The sequence below is a fragment of the Sinohyriopsis cumingii genome, chromosome 9, assembly GCF_028554795.1.
Source record: "Sinohyriopsis cumingii isolate HCF-2022 chromosome 9, ASM2855479v2, whole genome shotgun sequence".
Taxonomy (NCBI): domain Eukaryota; kingdom Metazoa; phylum Mollusca; class Bivalvia; order Unionida; family Unionidae; genus Sinohyriopsis; species Sinohyriopsis cumingii.
In genome coordinates, this window is record NC_142969.1 from 106,276,208 (window position 1) to 106,295,681 (window position 19,474).

At 39.6% G+C, this 19,474-nt stretch overlaps 1 protein-coding gene across 1 annotated transcript in view; it reads right to left on the minus strand.

The window, feature by feature from the left end:
- The window catches only part of LOC149792424 (uncharacterized), a 32,005-nt gene extending 15,305 nt beyond the window's left edge, over positions 1-16,700 (minus strand). The window contains exon 1 of the mRNA XM_089969388.1: positions 16,460-16,700. Within this exon, the coding sequence (XP_089825514.1) occupies positions 16,460-16,643 (184 nt within the window). The 5' untranslated portion in view covers positions 16,644-16,700. The remainder of the gene's footprint in view (positions 1-16,459) is intronic.
- Between the last annotated feature and the right edge of the window lie 2,774 nt (positions 16,701-19,474).

Genomic DNA, 19,474 nt, shown 5'->3' on the forward strand with positions numbered 1-19,474 from the left:
GACAGGACTGTCATGGACATGCCTGAAAGGTCATTCCGGGAGGACACTTGTGTGACAATACCTCATGTAGAGACTGTAAGAACATTACACACTGTCCCTAGGACATCTTCGTTACCCAAAACATGTTGTACAGACACTTGTTTATATTCCACTTTGATCGCTTTGCTGTGTTTTATATTCCTGTACATCACTATTTGGGTTGTATGTATTTTTGTCTTTCGTGTTCATATTTGAAACATTCAATAAACGTGTTCTGAAAAAGTATATAAACTCTTGTCATGTTTGTTTTTTCGTGTCACAAGTGACATTTCTCATACCATGGCTACCTCTGCTGTCTCTGCTCCCTCTTCCTCTACTGTCAAAGTCATCGACGAACACTTAGATCGTGCCAGTTGGGAGGCTTTGTATCTTCGCCATCCCTTTAACATGCTCATTGCTGGACCTAGCGGTTCAGGCAAAACCGAATTCGTCAAACGTTTGATCGAACATAAACATCATTTGATCGATCGGCCCCCTCAACGGATCGTGTGGTGTTACAAAGAGTGGCAATCGGCGTACAACCTCTTGCGAGAAAGTCAAGGCGATTCCATCGTGTTTGTGGAAGGCATTCCTAAAGAATACGATGGCATCGTCTCTGACTCCCGTCTAACCCATTTGGTCATTTTCGACGACATGTTAGGAGAAGACGAAGAAGAAATTAAATTGTGGTTCACGCGCAAAGGGCATCACCGTAATGCCAGTGTCGTTTACATCACCCAAAATTTGTTTCAACAAAGTAAAGCCCATCGCACCATCAGTCTCAATGCGCATTACGTGGTCTTGTTTAAAAGCCCTCGAGATAAATCGCAAGTGCAAGTCTTAGCCAAACAGTTAGGAACGCCTTGGCTGACTCAGGCGTACGACGATGCCACTCAAACGCCACACGCCTATTTACTCGTCGATTTGAAACCTACGACCCCCGAGGATTTGCGATTTCGTACCCACTTGTTTCACCACTGGTGCCAAGACGGAGGGCCTGTCCTGTACACGTCTCCGTCCTCGACTTCATTTCACTCCTCCCATGAAAAAAATCTATAAAAACCTCAGACCCTTTTTCGTCTGTCTCACACAGTGTGAACATGACGTCCCTTCAGTCGCATCTTCCCGTCAAATTGATTCGTGCCTTGTATGGCATCAGTCGAGAAAAAGATCCACAAACACGAGCCCGTGTCTTAGAAGCTAGTCTCAAAGAAGTCTTACGATGGTTCACGGTGACGGCACGTCAATTACTCCAAGGAATCATTCAGATTCCTCATCAAACCCAACGCTTTTTCGATCGAAACAAAGTCGCTTTGGTCCAACTGGCCGATCCCCGCATCGACACTCAAACCAAAAAACAAATCATTTTGAAACCTGGAGGGAGCGGTACTCTAGGAGGGGTCATCATTCGCTCACTCTTAAGATGGGATCCTAATGCCCCCAAAGTTATCCCTAAGACAAAAGTCCAACGAAGTCCCAAGAAGAAAAAGAAAAAGACCAAGTCCCCAAGAAGAATAACTTCTCCAGTGGCAGGACCCTCCTCTTACCAGACACCACCACCATCACCCCGGAAAAAGAAAAGAAGCCCCAAGAAAAAGAAACAGAGAAAAAGTCCTCAAAAAAAGAAAAGTCCACAGAAGAAAACTAGTCGCAAGAGAGGCACTTCGGCCAGGACGCAACCTTACACTCGCAAGCCACGACCTGCCACAACGTCTCCGGCATCCTCACGTTTGTCCACTTCTCCGTTGATGTCACCAGGAACTGAAGAGTACTTGTAGACGTTGATTACACCAAGAACTTCTCCGTTGATGACCCCCAAAAGAACTTCCCCAGTGGCAGGACCTTCCAATTTAGCGGCAGTGGCTGCTGCTCACAAAGTACCTTCTCCCAAAATCAAAGTTCAAGAAAGATCGGGCATGTTACAAAGTTTACTGGATTTGTCCAAGCAAGAACTGGCTCGATTTAGTCCGTTACGTACCCCTGCACGACGTGTCATGCCTGTCCTCAAACTGATAAAACGTAAAGACAATCAGTGGCGACGAGTTCCAGTATAAAAAAGGCCTGTGACCGAGTAGGGTATCAGTGTTTTTAAGTGCTCCTAAAGACTCAAAGATGTCACCCTCCAGAAAACCCCAAGGAAAGAAAAGAAAAGGACTACCACCACGTTTAGCCAAACATGGGGACCTGTTATCTGTCCTGTCCAAAGCTTCTCCACCCCTACGAAAAAAACTCATTCAAACGGCCTCCAAAGAGGTCATCGATACCGTGTGCGAATGTTGTTTGAACGTTTTGAAAGGCACGATCCCTTTGTCCAAACACCAGAAACAATGCTTAGGCAAACATCGTCACGTTCTTCGGAAAATGGTTCAAAAGAAAATTCCCATTCGTCAAAAAAAGAAGATGTTGGTCCAACGTGGAGGCATTTTACCTCTCTTGTTAGGCCCCATACTGAAAGGAGTCTTGGGAACCATGTTGGGAGGACTGATGGGAGCAAGATAAAAAGGCCTTCGGAAGTCCCAAGATCTCAGAATTCACCCCTGACAACCCCATGGAAGGACGAAAACTAGCTTTAGTGCCTTACAAACGATGGATGGAATACCATCGGTGGCAAGAACAACGCACCCCGCATTTACCTCCCAATCCCCATTTGAGCGAAATGTCCCAGTTACAACACGAATTGCAATCCTTGCTGGATCGCCAAGATTTGTCCGAAACAGAAAAATCGCAAAAGTACGGTCAACTCTTGCAACGACTGCAACTCTTTCACCAGAAAGCTTTAGACGAAACAGCTTTACCCACTCTGAAAGATTTTAAGACCTTGATGAAAAGTCCAGCACCATCACCAGTACCAGTACCAGTATCAGTACCACCAGTACCCGTGACCAAGACAGAAAAAGGAAAAGAAGAAGAAGAAGAAGGGTTTCAAACTCCACCAGAAAAAGTACGCAAGTTAACAACACCACCTACCTCCAGAATTGGATGGATTAAAAAGATGATGGCGACCCCTTCTTCCTCACAAGAGAAAAAGAAAGTGAAGACAGAAGTGAAGACAGAAGTGAAACAAGAACCGATATCCCCTGCTCAGACATCCTCCTCCTCCTCTTCGACACCTATTGCTGGCCGCACACGCAAAGCCTTGCAATCCAAGAAAATACCCCAAGAGAAAAAGAGTAGCCTCTTCCAAGAGTGGGTGCCTTATTAAGACACCAATCAACACAAAAAATGGAAAAAGTCTTAGCTAGCATTTACTACGATCCCTCCCATCCTGCAGGTTACGCAGGAGTTCAAAAATTGTATCGTGCTGCCAAAACGCGACTGAAAAGTCTCCGTTTACCTCAAGTGCAACGATGGTTACAAGAACAAGCTACCTACACTTTACACAAACCCATTCGACGCAAGTTTGCCAGAAGTCGCACCCGAGTGGAAGGCATCGATCATCAATGGCAAGCCGATTTAGCCGATGTCTCTCATTTGGCCAGCTACAATCGTGGCTACAAATATTTGTTTTGTGTCATCGACGTCTTTTCCAAATTTGCCTGGGTCGTGCCCTTGACTTCCAAATCGAGCAGCGAGTTAGTGCGAGCCCTGCAACGGGTGTTGAAACAAAGCGGTCGTCACCCTCTTCGATGGCAAACGGACAAAGGCACCGAATTTCTGAACCAAGCTTTCCAAAAAGAATTAAAGAAACGTGACATTCATTTTTTTACCACCGAGAATCCCGAAACCAAAGCCAGCATCGTGGAACGTTTTCAACGCACTTTGAAAGAACGTATGTGGAAATATTTTACGCATCACCACACTCTGAAGTACATCGACATCTTACCGCACCTGGTGCAAGCGTACAACCAATCTTACCATCGAAGCATCGGACGTGCCCCGCAAGACGTGACTCCCGACAACGAAGTGCTGGTGTTCGAGCGCCTGTTCGGTACGTCCCCGACGAGGGCTGTCCCCAAGAAAAGTGGAGAGTTGGTCGTAGGAGATTGGGTGCGCATTGGCAAAACCAAACGCACTTTCGACAAAGGTTACTTACCTAACTGGACGACCGAATTGTTTCGCGTCACTGGACGAGTGCATGGCCGTCATCCTGCCGTCTATAAATTGGAAGACATGAACGGAGAAGTACTCAAAGGAACGTTTTATTTGCCCGAGTTACAACGTGTCACCAAAAAAGAAGACGACGTGTACGACATCGAAAGCATTCTCGAACGCAGAACCCGTAAAGTGGGCAAACGACGTGTCAAAGAAGTCAAAGTACGTTGGAAAGGATATCCACCCAGTTTCGATTCTTGGATCGACGCTTCGCAAGTCATCGACTATAAAAAGAAGAAGTGACCATCATGCCCTTTCACACATCAGACGCAGCTACGTCGACCAGTCCTTCTTCCCCTAGTTCTTCTGTGCAAGATTTACAAAAACAACCCTTGTGGGTGTGGTGTGGAGAACGTGTGCCTAAAACGCAAATCGTCTTTTTCTGCCAAATCTTCGTGGTGTATTGTGTCATCGGGGCAGCCATCGCCAATTTGAGTTTGCAACAAGGAGACAAACAATTGTGGACCATTTTATTGAGCAGTTGCATCGGTTACCTGCTTCCCAATCCCTCCCTGAAATTCTCCTCGAACGGGAACGTTGTGTCCAGTGCCAGTGTCAGTCACCACTCCAATAACAACCACAACCAGAACCCCATTTTGGGCGGAGACACGCCTCTGACGTCCACTAACCCCTCGGACAGCCACAGAACTCTAGAATTATGAGTCACCAAAACCAATTTTACTTAACCTTACCCAGTGACAGTTCCATGGAGGTGTTTCCCAACAACACGTTGTGCTGTTACACGGCCAAATTACCTCAAGCCATCCCCTTAGATCACGAAGCCCATTGGGAAGTGGCTTTAGTGGAAATGATTCACCCAACCCAAGTCCACAATATCACTGCCCAGCAAAATTGGTTTAAGGTGGAAGTTCATGACAAACAATTGCAAGATGAGTTGGATAAGATTGGCACATATACCAATAAAACCTCTGATGACAGAACTAAAACAACCACCTAGAACTTGTTCATTCTCCCAGGCTATTATTTCAGTGGTCATCATTTGGTCAGCGCCATAGCCTCCAGGTTTAATGGCGTGTTCCATAAAGCTTTGAGTAATGTCCAAAAAAGTGTCACCCTGGAATACCACAAAATAGCTCGTCGCTTTCTGATGAAATTTTCTGAGGGGTCCAAAAAATTCATGTCTTTCTTATTTTGTCCTGAATTGTTTGACATATTGGGCGGTGACGTGGAGCTGAGGAAGACAGGAGAACAAAAAAAAGCCCCGAATTACCAATCATTCATGACAACGACTCTTTTGCCAGGTATTTTCGTTTCCCGGTAGAACTGAACCAAGGACTGAATTTGATCTTCGTGTACTCCGATGTGGTGGAGTACAACGTGGTGGGACACACCTCCGTACCGTTACTACGTGTCATTCCTTTCAAAGTGGATTCTGCCACAAACGCTGACGAGGAAGGTGGAAACACTTATCACGTTCACCGCGAATTTGTCCATCCTCACTATTTGCCGGTCAGCAAGTCGTATTTGGACACGGTCAACATTACTATAAAAGGAGATTTGGGACAAAATATTCCATTCACCAAAGGAAAAGTCACGGTGAAACTCCATTTTCGAAAACGGTTCTCTCACGACTCGTAAGCAAGTCATGTATCCAGTGTACCAAGGGGTGGCTCGACAGCGAGGACACGGTTTAGGAGACATGTTAAAATCGGCCTTTCGTTCGGTCGCCCCAGTGTTGAAACCGATGGTGACACGAGGATTGCACGCCTTGAAAGATGCGGCACTGACGCAAGGCAAAGAATTTCTCCAAAATGTCATCATCGACAAACAAAACCCTAAAGAAGCCTTCATGAGGGCAGGCAAAAATGTCTTGCTGCAAACGGGAAAAGACATTTTGGGCCGACGAGACACACCTATAAATGCCCTGCACGCTACCGAATCAGGCATTCAGCAAGGACAAGGTAGAAAGAGACGACGAAGAAGAAAACACCCTTTCACCAGACTTCAAGCGAGAAAGGCCAAGAAAAGAAGAACCGTTCGAGACTTAGACGTTTTCGATTATTGAGACACAGAACAAAAAAATGATGCACCGAGAGTCTTGCGCTTGTTCCAAGACGGAACTGGATCTGTTTGCCATGCCCCCCACCATGATGACCATGCAAGAATCTCAGTGGGTGGAATTTCATCCCGTCTCCTCATTGACCGATTCCGCTCCCATCGAGTTTGAAATCAAAGGACAGCCCGAAGATTACATCGATCTGAATAGCAGTTACTTGTACCTGAAAGTCAAAATTCTAGATAAGACTGGAGGTCCTATAGACACTGAAGCAGTAGCTCCCGTCAACAATTTCATGCATTCCTTGTTCAGTGGAGTGGACTTGTACTTGAATAACAAACTGGTCAGTAGCAGCATGGATACTTACCCTTATCGTGCCTACCTGGAAAATCTCTTGACGTACGGAATAGATGCCAAGAACACTCATCTCAATTCCTGTGTAGTATGGGAAGCTGACGAAACAGGCGAGTTTGAAACATTCGAAATTGATCCATCAGCCAAAAAAAACAATGCGGGATTTATAGAACGAAGAGACAGAATCAAAAATGGACAGAGTTTAGAACTGATGGACCGTTTGCATTTGGACATGTGGTTGCAAGAGAAATATTTGCTAAACGGAGTGAATGTTCGCCTGAGACTGAATCGGAGCAGTACCGCTTTCCATTTATTGGGTAATGCTGACGAGTACAAAACCAAAATCCTAGAAGCCAGACTCTACGTACGCCGTGTGGAAGTGTTACCTAAAGTGGGAAACGACATCAGTCAGACGTTGAGCAGAACGACCGCCAAATATCCCATACGACGTGTGGAAGTGAAAACCTTCACCATTCCCAAGGGACAGCGATCCATGATCGAAGATCATCTGTTTCAAGGACAGTTACCCAAACGTTTGATCGTTGGTATGGTCGAGAATACAGCCTTCAACGGAGCTGCCGATAAAAATCCTTTCAACTTTGAACACTTTGACGTGTCTAAGATCGAAGTCAGTCGCGATGGCAAGACCTTGTGTACCCGACCTTTTGAACCTGACTTTAAAGAGAAGAATTACTTGAGATCGTACTTGTCCTTGTACGAAGCCACCGGTCAGTTAGGAACCAACACCAGTCACGGTATTACGTACGAAGATTATGCAGGAGGCTATGCTTTGTGGGCGTTTGATTTCACTCCAGACCAAGGCAGCGACGAGGGACATTTCCACCCTATAAAATCCGGCCAGATTCGTGTGGAACTTCAGTTTGCAAATCCTCTGCCAGAGACAGTGAACGTAATCCTGTATGCAGAATTCGATAATACCATAGAAATCAACAGTTTGAGAGAAGTCATTCTAGATTATTAGAAGCCATGGAAGACTGTTATCCCTCTTTTCAAAGTGAAGAAACTTTGGAGATGAAATGTGAGGAGACCGTGGAAGGAGAATCCCAAGACGAAGAAATTGTCATGATGAAGTCGAGATGGCCAGAACAAGAAGCCCATTTAGTCTCCTGTTTTGCCAAACACTTGGTCGACAAAATGACGGAATTGATCAAGAAAAATTGCTATGGATGTCAAAACGATCATCCCAGTCAAATTCAACACGATAAATGCCTGATGTTAAGTCAAGAAGAAAAATTGGACGAGTATCTGGACGAAGCTTGGAGTCTCATCTCGAACAAAGACGTGTTGCACCAGTGGTATAAAGACTTGCGTGAACATTCTTGTCCACCATTAACCACTCAAGAGATCCATCGTATCGAAGCTCTCCTGAATCAGAGTGAGGAAACAGAACGAATAACCGTTTATTCCTCAGACATTTTCAAGCAAAAAGTCAGGATCGAATTGACAACGTATTATTACCTGTGAAGAAGAAAAAAACAAACACAAAACAATGGATACCTGGGAACTTTATTACCTTTTGAACCACAGTTCGTATACGTCTTCTTGGAATCCCGTCGTCTGTGCTAAAGATGAACTCCCTCATCGCAAACCTAAAGACCATCAAGCTTACGTGATCAACACGGACGACAGTCATCTCCCAGGAACCCACTGGGTAGCCGTCTACTTTCCTCAAGAAGGATGTGTGGAATATTTCGATTCGTATGGATTGCCCCCTTTGGAAGACGATATCATCGACTTTATGAGAAGAAATGCTCAAACCACCCGATTCAATAATGTGAAATTACAAGGCACAGATTCCTTGGTGTGTGGACAGTACTGTGTGTATTTTCTGCATCATCGGAGCCTGGGCTATTCCTTAGAACATTTAGTGACTCATTTCGATCCTCGTTCTTCTGCTAGAAATGATGTGAAAGTAGATCGATGGTTTTGTGACCATTATGTTTATCTTTTGTCTCAAGCTAGGAAACGTAGTGTCCATCAATGGCCTAATGATTTCCAACAGTGGAAATCACAATTTCATTCACAACGTTGTCAGCCCTGTTTAAAGTAGATTGTGAATTGAGAAAAAAAATGTTTGTGATTTGAAAAAATTGTTTGATGTTATAGTGTTGGATTATTGTTAAAAATGTTAGAGTTGTTGTTTAGTGTTAAGTGATTTTTGAATAAAAAATGTTGTGTTTTGAAAAAATGCTTTTGTCTTTTGTTTAGCTATAAGAATGTTGAATTGATGCTCTTTCATTTCTTACTATCCCTCTCATGACAATCACTGAACGTTGCGAATCGAAAACCGTGTGGGGGATGTTTTCCTTCACGTCCGCGCTTTCACTTTAAGAACCGGGTTGTTTCCAGTCTAACCATCCATTGTCGACTCATCCTCCTACGAAGATGTGCTCCAAACTAGCTAAGCTCAACGAAGCCTACGTGAATCTGCATAGGGTCAGACACAGTCTGATACCGAAACCAGAAGAAATAGAGAATGTGAGAATGTTAAAAATCACTGAAGACCTGATAGAAGAGCTCTTCAGAGAAGAAATGAACAAAGAGAAAGAAGAATGGACAGAGAAGTACAGACTTCAGAGACAGCAGCAACAGCAGCAACAACAACAGCAGCAGCAGCAACAACCTGAAGCTGACAGAGGCTTTGTCGATTGTCGTATCGACACCAAAGAATTCTTCTTCTCTTTCCGAAGAAGCAGACCTATTGCCAGAAAGTCTATCCTCAGAGGACATCGCATTCTTAGAAACTAAAAAAGAATGCCATAGCAAAAAAAAAAAAAAAAAAAAAAAAAAAAACAGCCCTTTTCAGGGCTATCCAATACTCTAGAAAAGAAATAACTATTAATTTGCCAATGTGTAGGTAGAGTAGTGTGAAAATAAACATTAACTCTTTTTTAAAAAAAACTGTAAGGGTATGTGTTAGTGTATAGGATTGTGAGTTTGTGTGTTTGTAAGTGATAAAGTAGGATGGTGTGGATAGTAGATTAAAATTATGTCTTTTTTGGTGTTTGAGGTGTATATTTGGGGTTAGATTGGATTGCTTTGCTTATGTGGATAGTCAATTGAAGTGATTTATAAAAAATTTTAAAATAGTAATGGGTAGCATAAAAAAGTGAGTGAGTGTTTCTTTTAGGTCCGCGCGTTGTTGTTGTTATTTTGGTCATGATCTAGGTAAGATGAATTTTATGTTTTTAGGGGGATGTTTTCCTTCACGTTCGCGCTTTCAGTATAAATTGAAACTCGTTCGGCAGTCCAGCTACCCTTGTTGATTGATCAACACAGCCAGAAGAATGACTAGCAGAATAGTGAAACTGTTAGAACTCCAGATGCACCTGGAATATGCCAGGCGGATAGTAAACGAACTATCAGCGGAGGCTATAGTAGAAGAAGCAAGAATAAAGAAGGAAGAAGAGGAGAGAAGACAGAGGGAAGAGGAGGAAAAGAAAAGAGAAGAGATGATGTCGTTTAATATTCCTGAAACAGAGGATTGGGGTGCTGAAGCGAATCATCCTCCCTCTGCGCTCCCTAGAAGAAAGGTGAAAGAAGACTGGGGAAGAAGATGCGTGTGCGGCGCCAGGCCAGGAAGGTGCAACCATTAGATAGGTGCATCTGGAGTTTAAAAAAACAGCCCTTTTCAGGGCTACCCAATACTCTAGAAAAGAAATAACGATCGATTTGCCAATGTGTGTAGGTAGAGTAGTGTGTATATAAACACTAACTCTTTTTTAAGATAGTGTGAGGGTATGAGTTTGTGTGTTTGTGTTTGTAAGAGCTCAGGTATGTTTGTGGGAATAGTAGATTATGGGTTTCTTAGCAAATGTGGAGAGTATAGTTAGGGTTATATTATATGAAATGAGAAAGTAGGGGGATGTTTTCCTTCACGTACGCGCGATGTTGGGTCATGATCTAGGTAAGATCCATTTTATGTTTTTAGGGGATGTTTTCCTTCACGTTCGCGCTTTGAGTATAAGAACCCACAGTATTCGTCGTTCAAACCATTCTGCACAGAATAAAAAAGAAGATGGCTTCGAACCACCTTGACAAAATGGAAAAATTGCAAAACGTCCTCGACAATTTAGGAATGATGGAGCAAATGTTGATTAACCTAAACGAGGATCACTATTCATATAGTCCCCATCGAGTGAAGATGGAGATAAACAATTTACGAAAAATGAAGGTAATCATCAGTGATCTGTTGAAAGAAATAAAGGAGGAGAAGGAGGATGAAGAGGAAAAGATAAGAATAAGAACATGGAACGAAAAAATTGAAAAAGAAGAGGAAAATGAGAAGAGGAAGAAAGAAGAAGAGGAGGAAGAGAAGAAAGAAGAGAAGGAGAAAAAAAAGAAGAGAAAGAGTGTTGGAGATAAAATAAGAAGTTGGTGGAGGAAAAGAAGAAATTAGAAGCAGAAGAAGAAGAAGAAGAAGAAAACCCAAAGGCCCTTTTCAGGGCCAGCCATATTTCTCGAAAAGAGATAGTCTTTTGAATTGCCTACCCCTTTTTTAAATTTAAATTTAAATTTAAATTTTAAAAAAAACTTTTAAAAAAAAAAAAAAATCCCATGTTAAATTTCCCTTGTACGTATAGTATCCCACGATTTATTCCCATGTTAAATTCCCTTTGTCCGTAAAGTGTCCCACGATTTATTCCATGTTAATTCCCCTTGTCCGTAAAGTGTCCCACGATTTTTCTCCATGTTAAATTTCCATTGTCCGTAAAGTGTCCCAAGGGTGTTTTTAATGCTAATTCCCATTGTCCGTAAAGTGTCCCCCTTCACTACTATTCTGGTATCAAACTTAAAAAAATTTTTAATTTATTTTGACCTCCACTAGGATATATTCACACATTACTTTTTTAGTATCAAGGAAGATCCGAGGATAAAATGGGGGGATACCCTTTTGTTAAATTTTTTATCTTGTGTAAATATGTGAAACTCTGTAATGGAAGTTTATGACAAATTTCAACATCTGTGCAGTTAGTTTTCTTATTTTTATATGATATAAAGTTTCAAAATAAAATGGATTTTATGCATGAAAGTAATTAAATTATGTTTACATTGTTCTTCCTTGTAGAACAGTCATTTAGTATAGAGTGAGAAATCTACTTACTTATGGAGAGCTTAAAAGTCCTAGGACAAAGAATTAAAATTTTAAACTACTGGATTCAAAGAATGGCAAATGTAGCAAAATGTTTTCTTTTAATATATTTGTAATAAAAAATTTCAGGGGAAAATGCCAAAGCAAACCTGCATGCTTCAATATACAAATGTAAGAAGAATTAGAAAAGTATTGACCCCTTGTGAACCAAATCTGTTCAAACTGTAGAATTGATCCAGTGACATCTCAGGAATTACCGTGGCAAGTTTCATGTTCCTGTCTTTCAGCATAACATTGGTTGCTATGATGATAAAAAGCATTGTATGTTTTGAAAATGGCTCACTTTCTACCATCATAAGGTTCTGAGGGAAGAGGCTAAAAGTTCTGAGAGGAAGTTCAAGCTATTATTCAGACAGAATGTTTTGATGCTTACAATTTGAACTTTTCAGTTCTCCAACATAACTTAAATCATACATTGTTAATATCTATTTAGTCCTTAGGAGAAATACAATCATTTGAGCAATTAATATTCATATTTTCTTATAATCATATATCATGTTCTGTAAAATGGTAGATTCATATTGATGTTATGCTCGACAATTTTGTAATTATAATTATATCGACTTTGCACTTGGGTTGAGGAAGCATTGACTGGCATGCCATTGTTTATGAACTCACAATTATTTCCTCAAGGTCAGTACTGGAATGTAGTCCAATGTTTAGAGCATTGTTTCCCTCTCATTTAGGTGGTAGTGAATAATTAGATTTACACTTTTTTGCTATTGATTTATAGGAACTTGTTAATTCTTTAGAATATGAGCACTATGGTTTGGTTGTCTGTGTTTATTTTTGGCGACCGTGCACAGTGAATAATGAGGCGTTGATGTATTGATATATTGTTCCTGGTCCGGGTATATATTCTTATCAATAAATAATAAATTACACCAATATTTAACACTCTATAAAAGAAATATGTAAACCACAATGCTAGTCTGCTACATTCACCAAGGGCAACACAATTATTCACATTACTTGAAATACATAGATAATCTTCACAAAAGCGACATTGAACACTTTTAATACATTCTGAGTTTGCATGACCTCAAATATGAGAACATAATACGATATAAATTTTACCAGTGTTATGTATATTTGATTTAATCCAATTGTTTGTGTGATGTTCTAATTTTTTAAATTTTATTCCATTACATGCTATTTTAATGTAATATTGTTTATTGCGCTTTTTTGACCTGACTTTTTTTCATTGGTAAACATCTATTAGAAGCATTTATTTTATGCTATTCACTGAATTACTTGATTTTCTAATTAAAATAATATTGATATTTCACATTAGTGAAAAAATAACAATATTTTTCACTACAGAAACTACTTTTTTTGGGTCAGAACATGCTTATTTCCCTTTGATTTTCTGTCAGTGAACTACTTTTTCTTTATGTATTATACATTGATGAATTACTTGTGGTTGTTTTCTTATTAATAATCTCTGTCTGTTATCCTTTAAACTTGTAGTTTTTTTATTCTGGAAATATCAGTCAGCTTTTATCAATCTGATGTGGAACTAATTTTGTGCGTAGGTACACATAGCACAGCAGAACATGTTCGGAAAACAGCTGACATTACCGTAAGAAATCTGCTAATTCATTGTGTCACAATCTTTAAGCAGCCAACGTATGTGAGCATAAAATAAAAAGAATATTTGCTTGAAACGAGCGAATAACGAATACATTTCATTTTCTGGGTGAAATACTCTAGTATTTTCACTCATGGCTTGGATACTCATGAAAATACTGTGTTTTTCATCCACTCGATGAAATATATCCGTTATTCACTCGTTTCAAGCAAATATTCTCTATGTACCTAGTTTATGACATTTATTCAGAACCATTGATAGTTTTAGTAAACAAACATTTTTAAAATTATTTCTCAGAGTAAGACTTATTAAGTTAAGTCAAGGCCATACCTAAATTGCGTGCTATGTATCATGTAACAAACTTCCATTTCTAGAAGGCTGACCCCCATCCCGGAATCTGTTTTGCGTCTTAGTTAGACTTATTACTGAATCAGATGTATTGAGAAAGAACTGTCAGTCGTGCCTTAACACTTGATACGTCAAGTTGTTTATCTTGTGTCCAGTTTGGGCTAATTATTTTATTTTCGTCAAATTATTTTGAATTCAAGTGATTCTTTTCCATGTAATAATAGTTCTCTAAATTAATTCTTGGACAAGGACATTTATCAACATTTATACACAATTCAAAACTGGAATACTATTTTCTTTGACTCTACAAGAGACTGTTGACACTGCAGCACTTGGCTATTAATGACGACACTGCAGCACTTGGCTATTAATGACGACATCTTCTATTTTGGATTTCACCTGGATTCGAACTCAGTTTCATTTAGGACTTTGTATTACTAGGACATTTTTAATTCTTGGATTATTTTGGATTTGATTCGTAAAATCGTAAGTTCTATTGTTCTCATTTTTCACTTTATATTCTTGGGAAAAAAATTATTTGTTAAATTTTGCAAAGCTTGTTGTCTTCACTCTATTATGTTACTTAATGTTAGAGCCTTGACTCATAACACACATTATAAAATAGTTTAAAGGAATTTACACAACTAAAGTATTGTAATTTTCTTTGATTAACCGCCCCCCCCCAAAAAAAAATGTTTCTTTAACCTTCGTCTAGGATAATGTCTGTGTAAACTTGAGACCCATATATCTGTAAAAATAAACAGAACCAATTTTGAGTCGTTTAAAAAATACACTTTTTTATTCACTATCGTCCTTCCATTGTGAAACCTAAATAATTTGTAATGAAGGAAACGCTAATGAACTGAAAAACAAAACCCAACATATTCACATGCTACCATAAACTGGTGTCAGGAGAACGAGCAAACTGTTTACCTTCTGACCTCGGTAAAGATCTGTATCAGTGACATCTCAGGAACATCCGCCAAATTCCATCTTAAAAAATCCGTTGGCCTAAGATTGCTTGCAATTCAGGTTTGAAAAGCAGCGTAGTTTACCACATTGCATGGTGCTTGTAATGTAATTTCCTCGGTTATACAGCTGACTTTAAATCATACAATGAGAACATATTTGATCCTAATAGCGGGGTTTTTAAGAGCACCTTTGAGGAAGGAGGGCTGTGATTTTTACAAATATATCCAGCTGTCAAAAAAATTGGAAAAATATTTAAACTCTTGATATTTAAAGCAAAGAAAAACTCTAAATAAACTGTTAAATTCATTAAATTATTTCAAATAAATAATTATCTTTAGATAAAAGTATAAAATATAATCCAACTAGAAAGAAGACCCGAGGCCCACCCCACACCGAAAAAAAAATGTTCGGTCCCTATTAACAATGTTAAGAAAGATAACGTAATTTCTTTCTGACTTCTTGAACAGACATTAATTTTGATCACTATTTGGAAAACTGTCCGAAGCAGACAGCTGACAAAATGCACAAGAAAAATGTCAAGGTACACTAACTTTACCCGATGTCATTTTAATACAGTTGTATATTGATACTATGCTGAAACAAAAAATTATCACTATCCTGAAACAAAAAAATTATCAGCTCATTTACCTATGAAGTTAAAAAGTGAAAATAGTTCTACAGAGCTAGCAATTTTCTCCTAGATGCACATCAGACAAATGACGCAGCTGTTCAATTTCAAAATCAGATCAAATCAGATATCAAAATAAAGAAAAGATTCCTTAATCCTCGTCTAGGATATACGCATTTTATAACAAGTATAACCAGTGAGAGAAAAATCTGAGTACATTTTCTTAGAACCTTCAACCATAAGCAAAAATGTGAAAGTCTGGAGCAGAACCAACGGTGCCCCTGACATATCCGATATGGCTGCCACGGTGGTCCTTTTGATTTTCTTCATTCGCTATGCCTCCTGGATAGTCCTATCGATTATGGGTTTTCGCTAAAAGACTTCTTATGATGTTGGTTGTCGTAAATGACGTCCAGTATGATCGCCATACCAGTCTTTTTGAAAATATAGTCACTACTCCTAAACGGATGTCAGTAAGATCTGGTTGGCCCTAACTGAAAATAGTTATGCTGACATGCCTTCAAACATCCAATATAGCCAAGACGGTAACCATTTTGAAAATCGTATCACTATATGTATTTTGTCAACATGTTGTCACAAACATAAGATAGCAGTTTCCCTGCCAAATTTGGTTTCTTTGAGGTTGTAAAGAATATCAAATATGATTTCAACACTCAGTAGTTAAAATGAAGAAACGGACTTACCTTTGATTCCTGTATTTAAAAAAATCGACCGGTAGAGCATCTATCCCTTTTAGGGACTCTTGTGTTTTTTGTTTTTGTTCCAATTTTCTTTTCCTTTATCTTTTTTTCTGACATTTTCACTAACATGTCATGTAGCATGGGAATTAACTTTATAGTAAAAATGGAAATAATTCTGCGTGTAAATGATACAATGCATAAGAACGAATAATCTGAGAAATTAAGAATATATTTTATTTTGAGAAAAATCTGATTGTTGATAATTATCGATTTTACGCCCATTTGTACATCAGTCTTTTATAACATAAAAAAGTTTTAGTAAAATTCATGTGTACTACGACTAATTTAATGAAAGGGACTATCAGTCTCTGCCAAAACTGACAACTATAAAGTAAATTAAATGCCCAGTTCAAACCAGAACCGTGATCTGGTTTCGCCACCCGTCAACATTATTAAATACAACTGAAAATTAAGCGTGCTTTTTGCTAATACTTATTTTGTCAGAAACTACACCAACAGAAGTCGACAGTAAAAAAAGAAACCAAAAAATAAAATAAAAACTCACCATGTTGTCCTTTTGCTGAAGGATTTGTTTTTGCTGCAGAAGTTACGATACCGAGGAACAACAATAATGCAAAACAGTAACAAAATCGGTGCATGGTAGGCTTCCGTCCTTCAATCGGTCCCATTGTCGATAATCTAATGCTTGTACATTTTGCGATCTTCATAAACAGTAATAATACACCCATATTTTGATTGATTATCTTTGTTTAAGTCTCTAACACGTATCTTGCATTAAGAAATACACGACTCGTTTTCAGCCGTATAGACATCTGCGGTTTTTCTGGTGGGGAACGACATTATGTAAAGAACAAATGTTTATTTATTCTTCGCGGTGAACGGCACTATGCAAAGAACCAACGTGTATTTCTTCCCATCCATATTCACAGTAAACTTAAATATGAAAAAATAGGTAAACAGTAATTGTTGTTCTTGGTTTTGTTTTATTAAATATTGCGTATATCCAGAAAGAAGTAGAAACAATAAAGGTCGAAATTCACGATATGTGATGTGGTTTCGGGATACTTTATGTCTGACCCACACACATTGAGAGAGATAGAGAACCGCTATGAAACAGATTGGTGGTATAAATAGAGACATCTTAGAATCTTAAGAAAATCAATAGGTGAAAGCTGCACGATAATATTACAGTAATGAAGTCTCGATTATGCATAGCTGACGTACCATGATATAGCGATAAGAATGTAACAGTAATGCGTGTCTGACATAACATGATATAGCAATAATGCCTCGTAAGGATGTTGTTGTTATATGGTTTAACGTCATTTTTCAGCACACGATAGGCTATACATGGCGGCCAATATTAATGGTGGAGGAAAAACCCGGGAAAATCCCGGAAAGAATCACCGATCCGCGAGTAAGGATGTAACAGTGATGGCAATCTGACATAACATGATGTAGCAGTAATGCCTTGTAAGGATCTAACTGTTGTTGTTGTCGATGTTGTTTTAGGGTTTAACGCCCTTTTTCAGCACAATATAGGCTATACATGGCGGCCAGTATAAATTGTGGAGGTAGAACACGGGTAAACCCCGGAAAAACCCACCAACCCCGAGAAACTACAGGTAGGCTTTCTCATATATCCACATTGGCCGAGCCCGAGACTTCAACCCACGCAGACACATGTGCGATGGCAATGATTCGTAACGGTGAGCCCTTTAGACCACTCGGCCACTCGTGGCACCTAAGAATGTAACAGTATTGCATATCTGACGTAACATGATATAGCAACAATAACGTCTTGTAAGGATGTAACAGTAATCCATATCTGACGTAACATTATATAGCAATAAAGCCTTGTAAGGATGTAACAGTAATCCATATCTGACGTAATATGATATAGCAATAAAGCTTTGTAAGGATAGGGTCTGCTTCTTCGGAAAGAGAGCAGAACTCTTTCGTGTCAACACGGCAGTCGACAAAATCTCTGTCTGGTTCCTGCTGTTGTTGCCGCTGCTCTCTCTCTCTCTCTGCTTCTGAAGTATGTACTTCTCCGTCCATTTTTCTTTCTACGTCTTGATTTTATCTCTGAAGACCTCTTCTATAGGTATTCAGCCACTTTCAGCATCCTCACATTCTATATCTCTTCATGCTTGGGTATCAGGCTTTGCCTGATACAATGCGAATGCACGTAGGCTTCGTTCAGTTTAGTTAAATTAGAAGGCATCTTCATAGGTGAACGAGTCAGCAATGGATGGTCAGACTGGAGACTGCTTCGCTTTAAGTAGTGAATGGGGTCACCCTAGGGACAATGGGAATTACCATTAAAAACACCCTTGGGTCACTCTTGGGACTATGTAAATTTAACATTAACCACCCTGGGTCACTCTAGGGACAATGGAAATTTAACATGGGCAAAAAAACCTGGGTCACTCTGGGGACAAGGGAATTTAACATTGGAGAAAGGAAAAAAATGTCTAGGGACATTCTAGGGACAAAGGCATTCGAACAATGGAAATTTAACGTGGGAGATATTGCTGGGTCACTCTAGGGACAATGGGAATTGAACATGGGGAATAGAGTTTGGGCCTGTCTAGGGACAAAGGGAATTGAACATGGGATTTTTTTATTTTTTTTTTAAAAATTTAAAAAAGGGGTAGGCAATGGAAAGTCAATCTCTTTTCGAGAAATGTGGGTGGCCCTGAAAAGGGCCTTTGGTTTCATCATCATCTTCTTCTTTTATTTCCTCCACTTCTGTAGTCATCTTCTAACTTTTGCCATCATTACTTTCTTCTTCTTTTCTGTTTCCGGTATCCAGTCCGGGTGACCCATGGCTCGGAACTTCTGTTGGATTTTTATCCAGTTAGCGTTCAGTTTCTCTAGTTCTTCCTTTTTCTTTCTATTTTCTTCTTCTTTTCTATCTTTTGCCCACCTGTCCTTTATTTTCTCCACTTCTTCATCTATCACCTTTCTCATCTTTTCTTCCCCTTTTTTCAATCTTTCAACACTCCTTTTGACAAAGGGCCACTCTGACCTTTTTTCTATCTCTTCCAAAAACCTTCTTACTTCTTCTACCTTCTCCAGGGCCTCTTTTAATGTTCCCACTCTGACATAAGGGGGATTTATTAGCCCTCTCAGTCTCTTCACTTCTTCTTCAATTAATCCTTCTATCATCTCCCTGGCTAATTTTAGTTCGTTCACATAGTGCACACTGGTTCTTAACCTCCAATCTCTTTCAATCCTTTCAACTCCATATTCACCATCCACCATCCAAAAATAAACATGCCTTAAATCATTGAACAGTTGGGACACTTCCATCTTCTTTTTTATTCTTTGTAGAATGGTTTGAAGATCAAACCTTGTGGGTTCTTATAGTGAAAGCGCGGACGTGAAGGAAAACATCCACTACTTTTCTCATTTCATATAATATACTATCCACATAAGTGAAGCAACATTTAACAAACCCCAAATCTACTATTTACACACGCAAATCATTAAAACTAAATCCATAATCTACTATCCACACAATCGTACGTGAGTGGTTACAAAACCCAAACTA